General features: G+C 45.7%; 1 protein-coding gene across 2 annotated transcripts in view; it reads right to left on the bottom strand.

The window, feature by feature from the left end:
- The window catches only part of BLK (BLK proto-oncogene, Src family tyrosine kinase), a 181,809-nt gene that overhangs the window by 18,870 nt on the left and 139,709 nt on the right, over window positions 1-23,230 (bottom strand). For both annotated transcript variants that reach the window (XM_073586382.1, XM_073586381.1), the window contains exons 4-7: window positions 14,865-14,958; window positions 10,595-10,696; window positions 9,005-9,108; window positions 4,099-4,248 (exon numbers count right to left, since the gene is read on the bottom strand). In XM_073586382.1, coding sequence (XP_073442483.1) covers window positions 4,099-4,248; window positions 9,005-9,108; window positions 10,595-10,696; window positions 14,865-14,958 — 450 coding nt within the window. The remainder of the gene's footprint in view (window positions 1-4,098; window positions 4,249-9,004; window positions 9,109-10,594; window positions 10,697-14,864; window positions 14,959-23,230) is intronic.

Below are 23,230 nucleotides of genomic sequence, written 5' to 3'. Positions count from 1 at the left end.
CAGCAGCGTGAAGGACGTTATACAACAGCGTGAAGGACGTTATACAACATCGTGGAGGACGTTATACAGCAGCGTGGAGGACGTTATACAACAGCGTGAAGGACGTTATACAACAGCGTGAAGGACGTTATACAACAGCGTGAAGGACATTATACAACAGCGTGGAGGACGTTATACAACAGCGTGGAGGACGTTATACAGCAGCGTGGAGGACCCTATACAGTAGCATGGAGGACGTTATACAGCAGCGTTGGGGACGTTATACAGCAGTGTGAAGGACGTTATACAGCAGCGTGGAGGACGTTATACAGCAGCGTGGAGGACGTTATACAACAGCGTGAATGACGTTATACAACAGCGTGGAGGACGTTATACAGCAGCGTGGAGGACGTTATACAACAGCATGAAGGACGTTATACAACAGCGTGGAGGACGTTATACAACAGCGTGGAGGACGTTATACAACAGCGTGGAGGACGTTATACAGCAGCGTGGAGGACACTATACAGTAGCATGGAGGACGTTATACAGCAGCGTTGGGGACGTTATACAGCAGTGTGAAGGACGTTATACAGCAGCGTGAAGGACGTTATACAGCAGCATGGAGGACACTATACAGTAGCGTGGAGGACGTTATACAGCAGCGTGGAGGACGTTACAGCTGCGGTGCCGGACATCTGATCAGCCGGCACGATCCAGGTATCCGGGTTCCCTCTGCAGGTTATTCGGTAAGCGCCATAGCTGCCGAATAAGGAGGGAGCTGAACATATTCGCTCATCTCTAGTCCTGAGTGTGAACATGAGGAATAACATTGTTTCCGGCCATTATATGACTCGTAGCCTGCATTTTTCCCCAGTTTTCGCCTCTGCAGGCACTATCTCTAATATTCAGTTGTCTCTGAGCTGGTGGGTATATGCAGCAGCACACATGGACAGGAGAGATTCCTGCTCTCCTGCATTTATACAATAAATGTACAGAGGCTGCAGCAGCGTGGAGGACGCTATACAGTAGCATGGAGGACGTTATACAGCAGCGTGGAGGACGTTATACAGCAGCGTGGAGGACGTTATACAGCAGCGTGGAGGACGTTATACAACAGCATGGAGGACGTTATACAACAGCGTGGAGGACGTTATACAGCAGCGTGGAGGATGTTATACAGCAGGGGAGACATTATACAGCAGCATGGAGGACGTTATACAGCAGCGTGGAGGACGTTATACAGCAGCGTGAAGGACGTTATACAGCAGCGTGGAGGACGTTATACAGCAGCGTGGAGGACACTATACAGTAGCGTGGAGGACGTTATACAGCAGCGTGGAGGACGTTATACAGCAGCGTGGAGGACGTTATACAACAGCGTGAAGGACGTTATACAGCAGCGTGGAGGAAGTTATACAGCAGCGTGGAGGACGTTATACAGCAGCGTGGAGGACGTTATACAGCAGCGTGGAGGACGTTATACAACAGCGTGGAGCACGTTATACAGCAGCGTGGAGGACGCTATACAGTAGCATGGATGACGTTATACAGCAGCGTTGGGGACGTTATACAGCAGTGTGAAGGACGTTATACAGCAGCGTGAAGGACGTTATACAGTAGCGTGGAGGACACTATACAGTAGCATGGAGGACGTTATACAGCAGCGTGAAGGACGTTATACAGCAGCGTGGAGGACGTTATACAGCAGCGTGGAGGACGTTATACAGCAGCGTGGAGGACGTTATACAGCAGTGTGGAGGACGTTATACAGCAGCGTGAAGGACGTTATACAGCAGTGTGGAGGACGTTATACAGCAGCGTGAAGGACGTTATACAACAGCATGGAGGACGTTATACAGCAGCGTGGAGGACGTTATACAACAGCGTGGAGCACGTTATACAGCAGCGTGGAGGACGCTATACAGTAGCATGGATGACGTTATACAGCAGCGTTGGGGACGTTATACAGCAGTGTGAAGGACGTTATACAGCAGCGTGAAGGACGTTATACAGTAGCGTGGAGGACACTATACAGTAGCATGGAGGACGTTATACAGCAGCGTGAAGGACGTTATACAGCAGCGTGGAGGACGTTATACAGCAGCGTGGAGGACGTTATACAGCAGCGTGGAGGACGTTATACAGCAGCGTGAAGGACGTTATACAGCAGCGTGAAGGACGTTATACAGCAGCGTGAAGGACGTTATACAACAGCGTGGAGGACGTTATACAGCAGCGTGGAGGACGTTATACAACAGCGTGGAGCACGTTATACAGCAGCGTGGAGGACGCTATACAGTAGCATGGATGACGTTATACAGCAGCGTTGGGGACGTTATACAGCAGTGTGAAGGACGTTATACAGCAGCGTGAAGGACGTTATACAGTAGCGTGGAGGACACTATACAGTAGCATGGAGGACGTTATACAGCAGCGTGAAGGACGTTATACAGCAGCGTGGAGGACGTTATACAGCAGCGTGGAGGACGTTATACAGCAGCGTGGAGGACGTTATACAGCAGCGTGAAGGACGTTATACAGCAGCGTGAAGGACGTTATACAGCAGTGTGGAGGACGTTATACAGCAGCGTGAAGGACGTTATACAACAGCATGGAGGACGTTATACAGCAGCGTGGAGGACGTTATACAGCAGCGTGAAGGACGTTATACAACAGCGTGGAGGACGTTATACAGCAGCGTGGAGGACGTTATACAGCAGCGTGAAGGACGTTATACAACAGCATGGAGGACGTTATACAGCAGCGTGGATGACGTTATACAGCAGCGTGGATGACGTTATACAGCAGCGTGGAGGACGTTATACAGCAGCGTGAAGGACGTTATACAGCAGCGTGAAGGATGTTATACAACAGCGTGAAGGACGTTATACAGCAGCGTGGAGGACGTTATACAGCAGCGTGGAGGACATTATACAGCAGGGGAAACATTATACAGCAATATGGAGGACATTATACAGCAGGGGAGACATTATGCAGAAACATGAATGACATTATACAGCAGGGGAGACATTATACAGCAACATGGAGGACATTATACAGCAGGGGAGACATACAGCAGCATGGAGGACATTATACAGCAGGGGAGACATTATACAGCAACATGGAGGACATTATACAGCAGGGGAGACATTATACAGCAGCATGGAGGACGTTATACAGCAGGGGAGACATTATACAGCAGCATGGAGGACATTATACAGCACGGGAGACATTATACAGCAGCATGGAGAACATTATACAGCATGGGAGACATTATACAGCAGCATGGAGGACATTATACAGCAGCGTGGAGGACGTTATACAGCAGGGGAGACATTATACAGCAGCATGGAGGACATTATACAGCAGGGGAGACATTATACAGCAGCGTGGAGGACATTATACAGCAGCATGGAGGACATTATACAGCAGGGGAGACATTATACAGCAGCATGGAGGATATTATACAGCAGGGGAGACATTATATAGCAGCATGGAGGACATTATGCAGCAGCATGGAGGACATTATACAGCAGGGGAAACATTATATAGCAGCATGGAGGACACTATACAGCAGCATGGAGGACATTATACAGCAGGGGAGACATTATATAGCAGCATGGAGGACATTATACAGCAGCATGGAGGACATTATACAGCAGGGGAGACATTATATAGCAGCATGGAGGACATTATACAGCACCATGGAGGACATTATACAGCAGCATGGAGGACATTATACAGCATGGAGGACATTACGCAGCAGTAGTGAATACATCATCTGCACAGATCTCTTTTCTGTCCTGATACTTTGTTGCAATGTGTAGGTAATATGTACCAGCCTCCAGTCCAATCTATTTAGCACACAGAGGATTTTCTATACAATATAAATTAGGTAAATTGTTTTGTAGATTTTAGTTTAAGGTCAAGAAGATGCATCTGCATTCAGTACATGAAGCCGAAAATATTCCTATAGATTGACTTCATGTGGAGATCTTAGGAAATTGTAAGAAAATTAAATAAAAAACATACTGGAAAGTTGAAGTCTGGCCTCCTCTGGATTTCATCTTATATAATAAAATCTCTTGTAATATAAATTATATATTACACACTTACTGGAATAATGTTTGACAAGCTCTTGTAGTGAGGAAAAAGTGAAAGTTGGGGAGATATAATATCCACCATTGTCGAGCATCCTGATCTTATAGTGTTTGATTAAATCTCCTTTTGAAGCATCTTTATCCCGAACAGAAAGTGAATAGGTTCCTGGTGGAAAATAAAGTAGATTATATTCCTATTATTTCATATGCAGTCCATAATGGTTCAGCCACTGGAAGGAAATTTATTATGGGTGGAAATTTTCCAATAAGACAGAAACCCAAGGACATTAAAATTATTAAATTAGCGGGTGGGCTCCCTGCATAGTAATACATGCTAAGATTCTGTCTGCAGCCTCCACTAGGGGAACCTCCCTGTATACAGAAATACATGATAAGATCGTGTCGGCAGCCACCACTAGGGGGAGCTCCCTGTATACAGAGATACATAATAAGATTCTGTCTGCAGTCACCACTAGGGGGAGCTCCCTGTATACAGAGATACATGATAAGATCCTGTCAGCAGCCACCACTAGGGGGAGCTCCCTGTATACAGAGATATATGATAAGATTCTGTCTGCAGTCACCACTAGGGGGAGCTCCCGGTATACAGAGATACATGATAAGATCCTGTCTTCAGTCACCACTAGGGGGAGCTCCCTGTATACAGAGATATAAAATAAGATTCTGTCTTCAGCCACCACTAGGGAGAGCTCCCTGTATATAGAGATACATGATAAGATTCTGTCTGCAGACACCACAAAGGGGATCTCCCTGTATGCAGAGATACATGATAAGATTTTCTCTGCAGCCACCACTAGGGGGAGCTCCCTGTAAACAGAGCTAAATGATAAGATTCTGTCTGCAGCCACCACTAGGGGGAGCTCCCTGTATACAGAGATACATGAAAAGATCCTGTCTGCAGTCACCACTAGGGGGAGCTCCCTGTATACAGAGATACATGATAAGATTCTGTCTGTAGCCACCACTAGGGGGAGCTCCCTGTATGCAGAGATACATGATAAGATCCTGTCTGCAGCTACCACTAGGGGGAGCTCCCTGTATACAGAAATACATGATAAGATTCTGTCTGCAGCCACCACTAGGGGGAGCTCCCTGTATACAGAGATACATGAAAAGATCCTGTCTGCAGTCACCACTAGGGGGAGCTCCCTGTATACAGAGATACATGATAAGATTCTGTCTGCAGCCACCACTAGGGTTAACTCCCTGTATGCAGAGATACATGATAAGATCCTGTCTGCAGCTACCACTAGGGGGAGCTCCCTGTATACAGAAATACATGATAAGATTCTGTCTGCAGCCACCACTAGAGGGAGCTCCCTGTATACAGAGATACATGAAAAGATCCTGTCTGCAGTCACCACTAGGGGGAGCTCCCTGTATACAGAGATACATGATAAGATCCTGTCTACAGTCACCACTAGGGGGAGCTCCCTGTATGCAGAGATACATGATAAGATCCTGTCTGCAGCTACCACTAGGGGGAGCTCCCTGTATACAGAAATACATGATAAGATTCTGTCTGCAGCCACCACTAGGGGGATCTCCCTGTATACAGAGATACATGATAAGATTTTCTCTGCTGCCACCACTAGGGGGAGCTCCCTGTATACAGAGATACATGAAAATATCCTGTCTGCAGCCACCACTAGGAGGAGCTCCCTGTATACAGAGAAAGATGATAAGATCCTGTCTGCAGCCACCACTAGGAGGAGCTCCCTGTATACACAGATACATGATAATATCCTGTCTGCAGCTACCACTAGGAAGAGCTCCTTGTATACAGAGATACATGATAAGATCCTGTCTGCAGCCACCACTAGGAGGGGCTCCCTGTATACACATATACATCATAAGATCCTATCTGCAGCCACCACTAGGAGGAGCTCCCTGTATACAGAGATACATGATAAATCCTGTCTGCAGCCACCACTAGGAGGAGCTCCCTGTATACAGAGATACATGATAAGATCCTGTCTGCAGCCACCACTAGGAGGAGCTACCTGTATACACAGATACATGATATTATCCTGTCTGCAGCCACCACTAGGAGGAGCTCCCTGTATACAGATACATGATAAGATTCTGTTTGCAGCCACCACTAGGGGGAGCTCCTTGTATACAGAGATACATGATAAGATCCTGTCTGCAGCCACCACTAGGGGGATCTCCCTGTATACAGAGATACATGATAAGATCCTGTCTGCAGCCACCACTAGGGGGAGCTTCCTGTATACAGAGATACATGATAAGATCCTGTCTGCAGTCACCACTAGGGGGAGCTCCCTGCATAGTAATACATGCTAAGATTCTGTCTGCAGCCTCCACTAGGGGAACCTCCCTGTATACAGAAATACATGATAAGATCGTGTCTGCAGCCACCTCTAGGGGGAGCTCCCTGTATACAGAGATGCATGATAAGATTCTGTCTCCAGCCACCACTAGGGGGAGCTCCCTGTATACAGAGATACATGATAAAATTCTGTCTGCAGCCACAATTAGGGGGAGCTCCCTATATACAGAGATACGCGATAAGATCCTGTCTGCAGCCACCACTAGGAGGAGCTCCCTGTATACAGATACATGATAATATCCTGTCTGCAGCTACCACTAGGAAGAGCTCCTTGTATACAGAGATACATGATAAGATCATGTCTGCAGCCACCACTAGGAGGAGCTCCCTGTATACACAGATACAGGATAATATCCTGTCTGCAGCCACCACTAGGACAAACTTCCTGTATATAGAGATACATGATAAGATCCTGTCTGCAGCCACTAGGAGGAGCTCCCTGTATACAGAGAAACATGATAAGATCCTGTCTGCAGCCACCTCTAGGGAGAGTTCCCTGTACACAGAAATACATGATAAGATTCTGTCTCCAGCCACAATTAGGGGGAGTTTCCTGTATATAGAGATACATGATAAGATTCTGTCTGCAGCCACCACTAGAGGGAGCTCCTTGTATTCAGAGATACATGATAAGATCCTGTCTACAGCCACCACTAGGGGGAGTTTCCTGTATACAGAGATACATGATAAGATTCTGTCTGCAGCCACCACTAGGGGGAGCTCCCTATATACAGAGATACGCGATAAGATCCTGTCTGCAGCCACCACTAGGGGGAGCTCCCTATGTACATAGATGCATGATAAGATTCTGTCTGCAGCCACCACTAGGGGGAGCTCCCTGTATACAGAGACACATGATAAGATTCTGTCTGCAGCCACCACTAGGGGGAGCTCCCTGTATACAGAGACACATGATAAGATTCTGTCTACAGCCACCACTAAGGGGAGCTCCCTGTATACAGCATAAAATGTCACAACCAAAATTTGAGTCAGTTTTAAAACTGAGGCGTGCCAGGTCTTCAGGGAGAGAGATGATTTGTTAAGCCTCTCTCTACTATGACTAATAGACAGGATTCCAAGAAAGGAACCTACAAATGATTTTATATGAAAATAGCCTAAATCTTTGAGGTTTTTTTTGTCCAAATAATCTGTGAACGGAAACAAGCAGCAGTGTAAGGTACGGGTGGGGTGTGGGGGGCACGAGTGGAAAACCACCTTCTGTACTGTAACTCTGCACCCCGCGTGCTGTCGGCCACAGATTGTTAGTGATGATAAGAGGTGGTGACATGCCTTTCCTCAGGAAATAATGCCGTATGTCACTACAGCTGTTATTAGAAAATAAGTAAATATTCATCTGGCTGGAGAAACTCATCTAGAATACAAATACGATAGTAATATGATGTCATTGGAATCACTGAAACTTGGTGGGACAATACACATGATTGGAATACAAGGCTAGAAGGATACAACTTATTTGCTAGAAACAGACTTGATAAACGAGGAGGAGGTGTCGCATTTTATGTTAGAAACGCGTATATCTGCACAGAGATCCAAGCTTCAGAGACTGGGAGTTCTGTGGAAACTGTTTGGGTAAGAATACAAGGAGAGAACATTGGAAAGGAAACCATTATAGGCATTTACTACAGGCCGCCTGTGCAAGCTGAAGATATGGATGAACTCTTTATGCATCAAATGGCCAAGTTCTCCAAAAAATATGACATAGCGGTCTTGGGAGATTTCAACAATCAGACATTTGTTGGGAATCTCTCTCAGGCAAAAGGTAGCTATATCAAAGACAAGTCCAGCAATACCTTCACATGGTCGGTCCGTTCCTCCACTACTGAATAAGGCTAGTTTCACACTAGCGTTTATGAGCGCAGCTAAGCCCCGCCCCCTGCCGCACCCCCGCCGGTAGCTCCGCCCACCGGCGCATGACGCTGCATGCGCCCTGCGTCCCCTATCTTTATCACAGGGGGCGCAGGCCGTGCGCAGTATGCGTTTGGTGGTGCATGCGCCTTTTTGACGGTGCGCCGACGCAACCAAACTGCAGCAGGTTGCGTTTGGCGCAGGTCGGCGCACCGTCAAAAGGACGCATGCGCCGCCAAACGCATACTGCGCACGGCCTGCGCCCCCTGTGATAAAGATAGGGGACGCAGGGCGCATGCAGCGTCATACGCCGGTGGAAGGAGCTACCGGCGGGGGCGCGGCAGGGGGCGGGGCTTAGCGGCGGCCGTGCGCAGGCCGTCGCTGCGCTCATAAACGCTAGTGTGAAACTAGCCTAATCATGGTTTAAAATAATATACAAAAGAGACTTAAGAGCTATGGTAGATCTGAAGCTTCTGTCACTCCAGGTCTATTCCCCACCCTGCGCTGCCTTCTCTTGCATCACTGGCAGGCTCTATGCAGTGTAATTTCAGAGAAAGGAACAGGAGGGGCGGCGCTTTCATAATTTGCTCAAGCCGTTACAATAATAAAATATTTGCTTAAAAAAACCTAGTAACCAAACTATAAGCATAGATTTCTGATTTCAAATGCAATATGACCATACCTAGGCTGGTTTCACTCTCGCGGATAAGGAAGGTTCCAGGGATGTTGTCTGGAGCCAACAGCTGTCTTTCAGCATCTTTACGAGTGATGTTATTGAAAAAGAACCTAAGTCAAAATTTTGACATGTTATATCTGGATTCATATGCCACAGACTTTATGACATTTACCCCATACTGATATGTGACGTTCTACAGGAGTCAAGCACAATTGTTGGTCGGAAGATGATGGCTGTGTTATTCAGCCATCATCTGCCTCTAAATGCTGCAAGTGGAGCGGAGCTGTTAACATGCTAAATGCTGCTGTCAATCTGTGACAATGGCATTTTATAGCGTGTAGTCCAGGGGTGCGCTGTTCTAAATGCCCATCAACCCTCCCATAATCTGATTGGGGGACATCGATGTGTTGCCATTATGGCTGGGAGTCTGCTGGAGACCCCTGTGCCTATCATAACACCGTACTGTTGTTCATAGGAGACATTTTCATATACACTGCAGTGCTGTTTAATATAGCTCAAATCATCAGACAATGGCAGACTTAAGTCCCCTAAGGGGGCTATAAAATACAATAAAATGTAGAGGAACATTTTTTTTAAAGAATAAAAAACATAAATCTCGAATTGCCCCCCCTCCTTTCTCCTAACAAGCAATATTAAAATAAAAAAAGATACACATCCATTATATTAGTGTCCCCACTTTTGTAAAAGTCCAATCTATCAAAATATAAAATTAATAAGCCCCAGCGGTAAGTGGAGTAATACTAAAAAAAAATAAAACGGCCAGAATTTTTTTTTTTTTTTACGGCAGCCGCAACAGTGCAAAAAAAAAAAAAAAATGAAATAAGAGGCAATCAAAATATCGTATATTAAATGGTGTCAATAATAATGTCAGCTCAGAATTCTAGAAAAAAACCCTCACTTAGAACCATATCCCGAAAATTAAAACGTTATTGGTCCTGGTAAATAGAGACGAGCAATATTTCTTTTTTGTAAACTTAAATTTTTTTTTCACCAAGTAAATAAAAAATAAAAGTATGAACATTCGATATCCACGTAATTGTACTGACCTGCAGAATCATATTGTCAGGTCATTTTTACTGTATAGTGAACACTATAAATAATATGCAAATTGCCTCTTCAGAAAGAAAGAGGACTTTTACTCTACAGCGCCACCTATTGGTAGTAGGATCGCTACTACCAATAGGTGGCGCTGTAGAGTAAAAGTCCTCTTTCTTTCTGAAGAGGCAATTTGCATATTATTTTCCCAGAGGAGCATTGCACGGCGAATAAGCCTCCTTACCTTGACAAGCCACAGCTGGCATGTCACTCTCCGCAAGGAGAAACCTTACCTCTTACACTATAAATAAAAAATCCCAAAAAACAATTGTGGAATTACTCTTTTCTACCAATTTTTATGGTTCTTCGGGAAAGAGAGGAAACAAACAAAAGTGAGAAGAATGGACAATTGATATTTTGGGAAGGTGTTCAAGGTGGTCTCAGCTTTGAACAATCTCTACGTATTAGAATTAACTAAATGTAAATTTATTGATTTTACTTTATTTGATCAAATTCCAAATTTCCCAAAGATTTACTCACTTTTCCATTTCCAAAACATTTACAATAGTAACAAAGTTACTGGGGATGTAGCCTTCTTTACCAGAACGTTCAGACTTTGCCAACCACCAATCTCCACTGGAGCTGAGGAGAAAACCGTAAAAATATATTATATACAGTCATGGCTGAAAGTGTTGGCACCCTTGAAATATTTCTCCCAGAAAATTATTGCATTTACAAACATGTTTACTTCCTTTTTGTGTATTAGAACAACACGGAAAAAATGAGAAAAAAAAGTAAATTGGACATAATTTCACACAAAACCCCTAAAATGGGCCGGACAAGTCCATCTACAGAGATCTTGATGTTCCTTTGTCCACTGTGCGCAACATAATCAAGAAATTTACATCTCATGGCACTGTAGCTAATCTCCTTGGATGTGGATGGCAGAGAAAACTTGATGAAAAGTTGCAACGCGGAATAGTCCGAATGGTGGATAAGCAGCCCCAATCAAGGTCCAAAGAAATTCAAGATGTCCTGCAGGCTCAGGGTGCATCAGTGTAAGTGGATCCGTCCACATGGGAATGAAATGAAACGCTATGGCAGGAGACCCAGGAGGACCCCACTGCTGACACAAAAGACATAAAAAACTAGATTGTAGTTTATCAAAATGTACGTAAGCCAAAATCCTTCTGGGGAAGTGTCTTGTGGACAGGTAAGACCAAGATAGAGCTTTTTGGTAAAGCCCATCATTCTACTGATTACTGAAAATGTAATGAGACCTACAAAGAAAAGAGCACACTACCTACAGCCAAATATGGTGGAGGTTCAAAGATGTTTTCAGGTTGTTTTTCTTCCTCTGGCACTGGGTGCATTTACTGTGTGCAAGGAATTATGAAATGTGAAGATTACCAACCGATCAGGGGTTGCATTGTACTGTCCAGTGTCAGAAAGCTGGGTTTGTGTCCTAGGTCATGGGTCTTCCAGCAGGACAGTGACCCCAAACATACTTCAAGAAGAACCCAGAAATGGATGGAAACAAAGCGCTGGAGAGTTCTGAAGTGGCAGCAATGAGTCCGGATCTAAATCCCATTGAACATCTGTGGAGAGATCTTAAAATTGCTGTTGGGAGAAGGTGCCTTCAAATGTGAGAGACCGGGAGCAGTTTGTAAGAAGAGTCCAAAATTCCAGCTGAGAGATATAAGATGCTTGTGGATGGTTATAGGAAGTGATTGATTGCATTGTCTGGACCATTTTGGGGGCTTTTTTATGAAATTATGTCCAATTTGCCTTTTTTCCCTTTGTATTTTTTCATGTTGTTCCAATTAACACAAAGGAAATAAACATGTGCATAACAAAACATGTGTAATTGCAATAATTGTCTGAAAAAAATATTTCATTTTCTGAAACAATTTCATGGGTGCCAAAACCTTATATACTGAAAACTGAAATTGCAACATCAAAAAGGAAAAGTCATCTGCAAACAATTAAAAAATGAAAACTGCATTATATTAGATGAACTTACAAAATGAAGGTTCATACGCATAAATTGGCCAATTCATGTGTGCCCATCAACCATGGCAAGGTGACCTCCCTCTGATGGGTTTTTGTTCTACTGTACAAGCCACTCTCTGGCTATCAGCCTACAGTTAAATGGACAAAACATGTATTTCCCGAGCCATGAGCCTGCAATTCAAATGGGTAAGTAGAACTGATGAAAATCACCTGCTGGTTAATGGAAGGAGTGCAGAGTCAGGCTGGAGACAGTCACACCTCCAATAGTAAAATATAAAGAAAAAACCTGACCAGCACCTCCTAGGTGTAAAAAGGTGCAGGCTGCAATAGCTGCATTATATAGAAAATGATGTTCATCAGTTCTACTTACCCATTTGAATTGTAGGCCCATGTGTTATGAATGGGTCACCGAGGAGAAAAAAAGCAAAACAGCTCAGCCACAGAAACCAGAGTGGTTGGTAACTATGCAGATTGCAGATCCCTGATCTTACCACACAACTAGCAGTAGCCGTGGAGCGTACCTACGATGGATCTAGACGCCTTGTCACGGCCGGCGGACTACATAAGCCTAAAGCAAGAAAAGAGAAAACTAACTCCCCCAGAGCAGACCCCAAAGGAATAGATAGCCCCCACACATGTATTGACGGTGAAACAAGATGAAGGCACAAACACAGGCAGGAAAATAGGCTGAGCAAATGATGGGGCCCAAACTAACTAGACAGGAAAGGAAAGGGAAGACACTGTCTGCAATCTGCCAAAAAACCCTACAAAAATAATGTCCAACACTTCTGATAGCAAAATTAACCCTGAAGTCACTAGACTTCTCCCACTATATCAGCACTCTGAAATATTCTGAGACAGAGCAAAAAGAGACCGAGCTAGTAAGGGACAAAAAGCCACTTGGCAAAATACTGATAAATAAGAGTGGAAATTCAGCTCAGCCCCCAGCTGGGGCTGGCTGATCATACCAAAAAACTGAATAGACCAACAAAATCAAGTGTGAACATTAGCAGAAAAACTTAGCTTTAGATGACTGGAACAGAGCTGAAAACCAAGAGCTGACAAGCCAGACAGAATCACCAGCAACTGAATAGGGCGTCGGCTGTCTTACATCCAATCTGAGAATCCTGAGATCCAATCGTCATCCTCATTGTCAGGTGGCAGATCTCCACCGATCAAACCAGCCGCACCACCTCCCGTCACCACCAGAGGGAGTCCAGAAGGGGAACTCACAACTGGTGAACCCAAGAATGAACTCACAACACCCATGGCCTAGGAGAGACATGTTTTTGATAGCTCAAGAGAGGTATGTACAGTAGAACAGGGACATTTCAGAGGGAGGTCACCTTGCCGTGGTTGATGGGCACACATGGATTGGCCAATTTATGTCCTAAGAACCTTCATGTTTGTAAGTTTAGATTCAATGTTTTCAGTGTTTGCATATATCTTGGCTTCTATAGAGTGCTGCACTATTATCTATCTATCTATCTATCTATTTATATATCTATCTGTTTATCCTTCCTGTGTATGGCAGGTGTTGCTAAAAGTACAAATCCTTTAACCCCTTTCTGACATTGGGGTAAAAGTATGCCGATGTCAGACTCCTTTCCTTTGATGTGGGCTCCGGCGCTGAACCCACATCTTTCCCGGCACATGTCAGATATTTTGAACAGCCGATGTGCCGCTAACAGCCGCGGGTGGAATCACGATCCTCCTACTGCTGCTAACCGGTTAAAGGCCGCTGTCAAACTCTAACATTTAACACGCACTTCCTGCAAGCGTGTCGGAAATCCAGCCCATCGGTGTCCGTGTTACATGACTGCGGGTCGCCAATGGGTTGGCATGAAAACCGGAGGTCTCCAGCAGACCTCTATGGTTGTCCCTGCCGGATTGCTATGAGCGCCACCCGGTGGTCGGTGCTCATAGCAAGTGGGCATTTCTGCTAAATACAGGCGATCTGATCATTGTCTGTATGTAGCAGAGCCCATCAGGTTCTGGCAGCGTCTAGTTTCCCATGGAGACTATTGAAGCAAGTGAAAAGTAAAAGTAAAGAAAAATTAAAAATATATATAAAAAAAGTTCAGATCACCCCCCTTTTGCCCCATACAAAATAAAACATTAAAAAAATCAAATATATAAATATTTGGTATCGCCGCATTCCAAATCACATGATCAATCAATGTAAAAAAAATTAACCCGATCGCTAAATGGCGCAACAAGGAAAAAAGTTAAAGCGCCAGAATTGCGTTTAAAAAAAAAAAGCCTCAATAACGGGCGATCAAAAGATCGTATCTGCACCAATATAGTATCATTAAAAACATCAGCTCGGCACACAAAAAAAAGCCATCACCCAACCTGAGATCACGAAAAACGGAGACGCTACAGGTCTCGGAAAATGGCTCAATTTTTTTTTTTTTTTTTTAACAAAGTTTGGAATTTTTTTTCTCCACTTAGATAAAAAGAACCTAGACATGTTTGGTGTCTGTGAACTTGCAATGACCTGGAGAATCATAATGGCAGGACAGTTTTAGCATTTAGTGAACGTCGTAAAAAAGCAAAACAGAAAGCACTTTTTTTTGCAATTTTTCCTGTTTTCCAGTACACGATATGTTAAAACCAGTGCAGACATTACATATATAGAGTGAACAAGTAACAGTGTTTTCTAGTTATAAAATATTACCTTCAGGCCATAGAGAAACATGTGGCATTAACATGGGTGATCCAGCAAGCCCAGCTCGAGAGCAGACTGATCATGTAGTAAAAACCCCAGTAACCCCAGGATCACACAGGCACTTACTCTGACAGCAGCTCGAGCTTCTCTCCCTTCTGTAGTTCCAGATCTCCATTATTTATAGGAGTGTAATCATATAGCGCAGCAATTATTTTCTTTTCTGCGCATAAAAGAAAGATTTCCAAACATTATAAGATGAACTGAGCGGCTCAATGTTCACTATGTGCAAGGAGAAGCTTCTAAAATAAAATCCATCTCACCGCGCCGCCGTATTCTTGTACGTTCAGACCCTCTATATATATTGCCAAGGTATTCTGGATCCTAATTCACTTATTTATTGGACAAAGAGACTATATTAAAGGATATGGATATGTGTGTGTTTTTTTTTTTACTTAAATGCATGCATTTTTGCCTAAAAGCTATTTTTGCATTTGATTTTTTAAAAAGATTTTCGCTGCTTATTTCCCTGCACAATGCCGGCTGCAGAATGAGAAAACAGAGAAACCTTCAGTGAGCTTGTTCCGAGCTTGTAGTAGTTTGGAGCTCTTTTATCTTTTTCTACTGATTAATGACCACATCAAAGTTCAGCTTCACTGTGATGTGGTCTGTGTCAAGAAAATCAACAAGGGCGAGAGCAGAAAGAAGGTAAACCGGTTCCAAACTCTCCCATCACAAGAAGCACACTTAGTGATAATCTGTTACCTGACATATGATATAAAAATATTTTTTTCAGGCATGGATGTGCTTAAATAAAAAAAAAAAACAAAATACCAGTGTATGCATCTTTAACTTTCATATACACATTATAACATGACCATCCCCCCATTCAAATCTGCTCAGAAATGTCACCAAAAACTACTTGCAGACATCGAGGATTTGTGGGTCAATATCATGAAAAAACTAAATTTTCAGCCGTTCCCTTTTTAATGGGGGTGCACTCTCTGCAGACCTGATCATGGGGCAGCGCTGGTATAAGCAGAACATGATCAGGATGGGTAGCGGCCTCTGAATATACTGCATGGAAGAAAAGAATATTGCTATGACAGATGTCAATACTCAATAGTCTTGTAGGAAGCCCGAATTCACAAGTTTGTGACGATGTTGAAAAGCGCAGAAAATGTTTCAAAATAAGCCATTTTGCAAGATATACTATATACTGTATACTATATGGACACCTATAGGAGATCCCATCTACAACCATAGACATTAATATGGTGTCGCACCTCTGCAGATATAATGGCACCCGCTCTTCTGGGAAGGTTTTCTACACAATTTTGGGAATTTTTGACTCTTTATACATAAGAACATTTGCTGGGTGAGACCCTGATGTTGGAGGGAGGCCGGGTTCACCATCTCCATTTTAGATATTGGATGGGGCAGAGGTTCGGGCTCTGTGTGGCCGCTCATGTTCTCCTCATCCATGTCTGTATGGACCTCGTACACTGGGCACAGTCATGGGGAACAGAAAAGGGTCTTCCCCAAACTGACCACATAAAGCTGAAGCTGCAATCATCCACAATGTCTTGTACTGAAGATTAAGATTTTCCATCGCTGCCCCTGAGGGCCCAATGCTGACCCCTGATAAAAGCCCATGAGAGCCCCAGTCAGGGGTACGTCTGGTACCTTCGCTTCTGCTTTCAAATGTGCCAAATCACGCCTATCCTTAGAAAGCCAACCCTCGACCCAACCGCTATGTCCAGCTACTGCCCAATATCGCTGTTCCCATTCGCTTCCATTCGCTTCCAAACTCCTGGAGCAGCATGTCCACACTGAACTTTCCTCCCACCTATCATCAAACTTGCTCTTTGACAATCTACAATCTGGTTTCCGCCCCCATCACTCCACTGAGACAGCCCTGACCAAAATTACTAATGACCTACTTACAGCCAAATCAAACGGACAATACTCTATACTCCTGCTTATAGACCTATCCTCTGCATCGACACAGTTGACCACTGACTCCTACTACAGATCCTCTCCTCCTTCGGCATCAAAGACCTCGCCCTATCCTGGATCTCCTCATACCTTTCCAACCACACATTCAGCGTCTCCCACTCCCACACTACCTCCTCATCCCACCCTCTCTCTGTTGGAGTCCCCCAAGACTCTGTTTTAGGACCGTTACTCTTCTCAATCTATACACTTGGTCTGGGGCAACTCATAATGTCCCACAGATTCCAGTACCACCTTTATGCTGATGACACTCAGATCTACCTCTCTGGCCCAGACGTCACCTCTCTGCTGTCCAGAATCCCAGAGTGTCTATCAGCCATATCCTCCTTCTTCTCCTCTCGCTTCCTCAAGCTCAATGTGGACAAATCTGAACTCTTCATCTTTCCTCCATCTCACAGATCTTCCTTACCTGACCTACCTATAACAATTAATGACATCATACTTTCTCCAGTACCGGAAGTCCACTGCCTCGGAGTAACCTTTGACTCTGCCCTGTCCTTCAAACTGCACATGCAAGCTCTTTCTACCTCCTGTCCCCTACAGCTCAAAAATATTTCCAGAATCCGTCCTTTCCTGAACCCTCAATCTACTAAAATGCTTGTGCATGCCCTCATCATCTCCCGCCTCGACTACTGCAACATCCTTTTATGTGGTCTCCCTGCTAACACCCTCGCACCTCTCCAGTCCATCCTTTACTCTGCTGCTCGACTAATTCATCTCTCTCCTCGCTACTCCTCCGCTTCTCCCCTTGGCAAATCTCTTCACTGGCTCCCATTCCCTCAGCGTATCCAGTTCAAATTACTAATACTAACCTATAAGGCCATCTATAACCTGTCTCCCCCATATGTCTCTGAACTAATCTCCCGATACCTTCCCTCACGTAATCTCCAGTCCTCCCAAGACCTCCTTCTCTCCTCCACATTTATTCGCTCCTCACCCAACCGCCTCCAAGACTTCTCCCGAATAGCCCCTATCCTCTGGAATTCTTTGCCCCAAGACATCCGGCTATCAACCACACTCGGATCCTTCAGACGGAACCTGAAAACCCACCTCTTCAAGAAAGCCTACAGCCTGCAATGACCCTGCTACCTCCTCACCACTACCGGAGATATCGCCTCAACCTACATCGGAACTGCTGCAACCCACCAACCTACTGTCTCCTTCCCCACCATCCTGTAGCATGTAAGCCTGAAAGGGCAGGGTCCTCTCCCCTCTGTATCAGTCTGTCATTGTTAGTTTGTTTACTGTAAGTGATATCTGTAATTTGTATGTAACCCCCCTTCTCATGTACAGCGCCATGGAATCAATGGTGCTATATAATTAAATAATACATAATAATAATAATAATAATAATAATAACATATGAAATGGTACTGCTACTCCTTTCTGGGTATTACCATTGTTTGTCTTTATGTTTTATTGTTATTGTTGCTTTTATTTGCACATAGTTGTAATAATGTTTACTGCATTTCAAGGTTTGCCATTTACAGAATAGGGAAAGCGTAGTGCTCCCTTTGGACACTAGAGGGGGCACTCTAGTATATAGAGCTCTAAGTAGGACAGGGTTAAGTGTAGGAGGGGCTGCCGGGAGTTAAGGTTAGATGAGAAAGGAAGTTAGTTCAGATGGGGCAAGGGTGCCCGAGGTGTCCACATGGGCTATAGGCCCAGGATGGCTCGGCAGCCACGCAACATTAAGCAGCAACAGTCCAATATATCCATATCCATTGGACATCAATTTAGTGGACCAAAGCAGAAGAGAAGATGTGGCGACTTGCAGCCTGGGCGGATGCTCTTAGGGCGAGAGTCGGATGGAGTAAGTAACAGAAGGATGCTGTTGTGTTGCAGGGAGCGGTACAGACGGTTCGGATGCTTTACCAGAGGCAAACAAACCTGGTGGCAGATGATTTCAAGTCTGAAGTGAAACAGGCAGAAGGAATTGTCATCATGGCGAGGTTAAGCCAGGAAGAAGTTGGCAAGCAGTCTAGGACGGTCCGAACTGGGCACGTGCTGTATAGAAGCGCAGGAAAGTAGGGAAAGTTGAGGAAGCAAGTAAAGATGAATGTTGTTATCTACGATGTTCCAACTGTGGATATGTAGTGTGAAGTTATCAGTAAAGAAACCGTTCAAGTTACCATGGACTGTGTCTCAGTTACTGGTAGTCCCCTCGAAGCAGGGCCATTGCCGCTTGGAAAGTGCCCAGGGGGACCCGAACCTGGAGACGCAGCTATGTCGAACAGTGGATTGCAATTTTCTGTGAGGGAAGGCTGGGACACTGATGCTTTAGTGTCTCAGGCCACATGACTATAGTCCTGGCCGACCCTTACACATGGATCTGTCCTGCTTCTTGCCTGCACTTTCTCTCTGACACAGCGCGGCTGGATGACGTCATCATTCAGTGCTGCTGTGCCAGAGAGAGGAAGCTGGTGGGACAGTGATGCTTCAGCTGCGGGAGAGCGTGCAAAGCGGTAAGAGGTGCTGTGTGTGTTTTGTTGTATGTATGGTGTGTTCTGTGTGTGTGTAGAAATGAGTGGTGGTGTGTGTGCATGCATGTGTAGCACTGCGGGGGAATGTGCAGAGAGGTGAATGGTGCTGTGTGTGTTTGTATGTGTGTAGGTGGAGGAGAGGGCAATGATGGGGGTAATGGAGAGAAGGCAATGATGGGGTGATGGAGAGGGCAATGATGGGGATGGTGGGGGAGGAGGAAATGATGGAAGTGGTGGAATGGGCAATGATGGTGGTGGGGGGAGATGGCAATGATGGAGGTGGTGGAAATGGCAATAATATGGTGGAGGGGATGAAATGATTGAGGTGGTGGAATGTGCAAGGAGGGTGGTGGGGGAAAGGGCAATGATGGGCATGATGGGGGAGGAGATGATGGAGGTGGTGGAAAGAGCATTGATGGGGATGATGGAGGTGGTGGCAAGGGCAATGATGGAGGTGGGGGAGTAGGCAATGATGGTGGTAGTGGAAAAGACAATGATGGGAGTGGTGGGGAAGAAGGCAATGATGCAGGTGGTGGAGAAGGCAATGATGGAGGTGGTGGAAAGGGCAATGATGGTGGTGGGGGAGATGGCAATGATGGAGGTGGTGGAAAGGGCAATAATGGGGTGGGGGGGAGGAAATGATGGAGGTGTGGTATGTGCAAGGAGGGTGGTGGGGAAAGGGCAATGATGGGGATGTAGGGGAGGAAATGATGGAGGTGGTGGAAAGGGCTATGATGGGGATGATGGAGGTGGTGGCAAGGGCAATGATGGAGGTGGGGGAGAAGGCAATGATGGAGGTAGTAGAAAAGTCAATGATGGGAGTGGTGGGGAAGAAGGCAATGATGGAGGTGGTGGAGGAGAAGGCAAAGATGGAGGTGGTGGAAAGGGCAATGATGGGAATGATAGAGAGGGCAATGATGGGGTGGTAGGGGAGAAAGCAATGATGGAGGTGGTGAAAATGGCAATGATGGGGTGGTGGCGGAAAAAGCAATGATGGAGGTGGTGGAAAGAACAATGATGGGGTGATGGGGGAGAATGCAATGATGGTGGTGGTGGAAAGAACAATGATAGTGGTGGTGGAATGGGCAATAATGGGGGTGGTGGGGGAGGAGAAAATGGGCAATGATGGGGTGGGGGGAGGACAATAATGGGATGCAGGGGGAAGGAGGACAATGAGGGGTGTGGGGGATTGAGATGGGAGGAAGGGGACTTATAATGGACTTAGAAACAGGGGGAGGTGGAGGAAGACATTATTATAGCCTATTATGTCTAACACAGTCCCTTAGTATATAGTGTACTCACTTATTATGTCTAACACAGTCCCTTAGTACTCTATATAGTGTACTGTATGTACTTATTATGTATACAGTCCCTTAGTATATACTGTAATGTACTCACTAATTCTGTATAACATCATCCTTAGTTACATAGTTTCCTCTTTTATTATGTATAACACCGTCCCTTATTACATACCATAGTCTTTAGTTATATATGGTGCCGTCCCTTATTATATAGCTTCCTCTACTGTTATGTACAGTGCTGTCTCGTACATAGTGTTTTCTTGTTATTTTTGTTATTCACAGCGCCCTCTTAAATTACATAGTCTGCTCTCTTGTTAGATGTTAGATATAAAATGACTGCTGATGGAGGAGCCGGTAACCAGACGACCAGTCCATCAGGTCCTCCATTAGAAAAGAAGCTTTCCCATGCTCCATCAGCCATCATTGCATTATACATCTAACAAGACAGGACAGTATGTAATAAAAAACAAATCTCTATATAATCCAGTATGTGAGGGACGGTGCTGTACATAATAAGAGAGGGCACTTTGTAATAAGGGATGGCAATATACATAATAAAGGAGACTATGTTATATATATACAGTATATGTACATGTATGTATGTGTGTGTGTATGTGTGCGGCTAAATAGCTTTGTTTCCATAAAAGGAAGGGGGCCCAGACACATTTCTTGCACACGGGCCCCAAGCTGTCAGTGTCTGCCCCTGCCCCACTCTGTAACATTATGGGGTCTCCACTTTGTGACTGAGTTGCTGCGGTTCCTTCCACTTCTCAATAATATCACTCACAGATGATGGGAAAAGATTCAGGAGGAGAAATGTCATGAACGGACTTGTTACCCCAGTAGCTCCTATTGCAGGACCGGAGTAAGGGACCAGATGTTACACACTGGGGGCTGGGTGTTATACACTGGGGGCGGGGGGGCGTATGTTATACACCGGGAACGAGGGGCTGGATGCTATACACCGGAGGGCGAGGGGCCAGATGTTATACACTGGGGGCAAGGGGAAGGATGATATACACTGGGGGGATGAGGGGGAGGATGTTATACAACAGGGATGAGAGGCTGGATGTTGTATACTGGGGGCGAGGGGCCAGATGTTATACACTGAGGATGAGGAGCTGGATTTTATACACTGAGGCAGATGGGCTGGATGTTGTACACTGGGAGCGAGGGGCCGGATGTTATACACCAAAGACGAGGTGCTAGATGTTATACACCGAGACCGAGGGACAGGATGTTATACACTGAGGCTAAGGAGCAGGATGTTATACAATGAGGGCGAGGGGCTGGATGTTATACACTAGGGGGGTGAGGGGCTGGATGTTATACACTGAGGACGAGGAGCTGGTTGTTGTACATTGGGTACGAGGGGCCGGATGTTATACACCGGTGGCGAGTGGCCAGATCTTGCACACCGGGGTCAAGGGGCAGGATGTTATACACCAGGGATGAGAGGCAGGATGTTTAACACCGGGGCGAGGGGCCGGATGTTATACACCGAGGACGAGGGGCTGGATGTTATACACTGGGGGGTGAGGTGCTGGATGTTATACACCGAGGCCAAGGGCCGGATGTTATACACCATCGGCGAAGGGCCGGATGTTATACACCGGGAGCGAAGGGCTGGATGTTATACACCAGAGACGAGGGGCCGGATGTTATACACCGGGAGCAAAGGGTTGGATGTTATACACCGGAGATGGAGACGAGGGGCCGGGTGTTATACACCAGGGGACGAGGGGCCGGAGGTTCTACATCGGGGACAAGGGGCAGGATGTTATACACCGGGGATGAGTGGCCAGATGTTGCATACCGGGGATGAGGCAGGATATTATACACCGAGGATGAGGGGCAGGATTATATACACCAGGGAGAAGGGGTCAGATGTTATATACTGGGGATGAGGGGCCAGATGTTATATACTGGGGATGAGAGGCTGGATGTTATACACTGGTGTATGAAGAGCTGGAGGTTATACACTGGGGCAATGGAACTGAATGTGAACGCCAATGATTAAGGCCCAATACTTTTCTCCATATCTAATATATAATTACCAATAAACTCTGTCACACACTTCCGGCGCTTGTGTCGCTTCCACAATGCACTGCGACCGGAAGCTGTGAGAGAGCTGATCGCCATATTGGAACACCCAAGTTATGGGTATTTCGATATGGCGGCCAGGATTCATATCCCCCGCCAAGCTGCGCGTGCACCACTCATTGGCTGAGCCGCCCGCCGGCTGAGCCAAAGAGCGGTGCCGTGCGGGATTCAAATCCCCCGCCATAGCCGCAGCACGCTCATTGGCTGAGCCGCCCCTGACTGCGAGGCTTTGGTGGGGGATTCAAATCCCGCACGGCACAGCTCATTGGCTCAGCTGGCGGGGCGGGAAATTTGAATATGTAAAAAATAGAATTAAAATAAAAAATAGTTATATACCTTCCGACGGCCCCCGATCTCCACTCCGCGCTCTACGCGCCAGGCATCTTCCGGTCCCAGTAATGCTTTGTGCGGAACACCGCTGATGACGTTGCGCTCTCGCGAGAGTGACGTCATCTCCGGCCCTTCGCGCTAAGCATTACTGGGACCAGAAGATGCCGGGAGCGTGGAGAGGAGATCGGGGGCCGTCGGAAAGTGAGTATATAACTATTTTTTATTTTAACAGAAGAGCAGCACACATGGAATTACAGGGGTC

This window comes from Dendrobates tinctorius, unplaced genomic scaffold, assembly GCF_039654945.1.
Source record: "Dendrobates tinctorius isolate UK_male_01 unplaced genomic scaffold, ASM3965494v1 ptg000093l, whole genome shotgun sequence".
Taxonomy (NCBI): Eukaryota; Metazoa; Chordata; class Amphibia; order Anura; family Dendrobatidae; genus Dendrobates; species Dendrobates tinctorius.
This window is presented reverse-complemented; position numbering and strand designations above follow the sequence as displayed.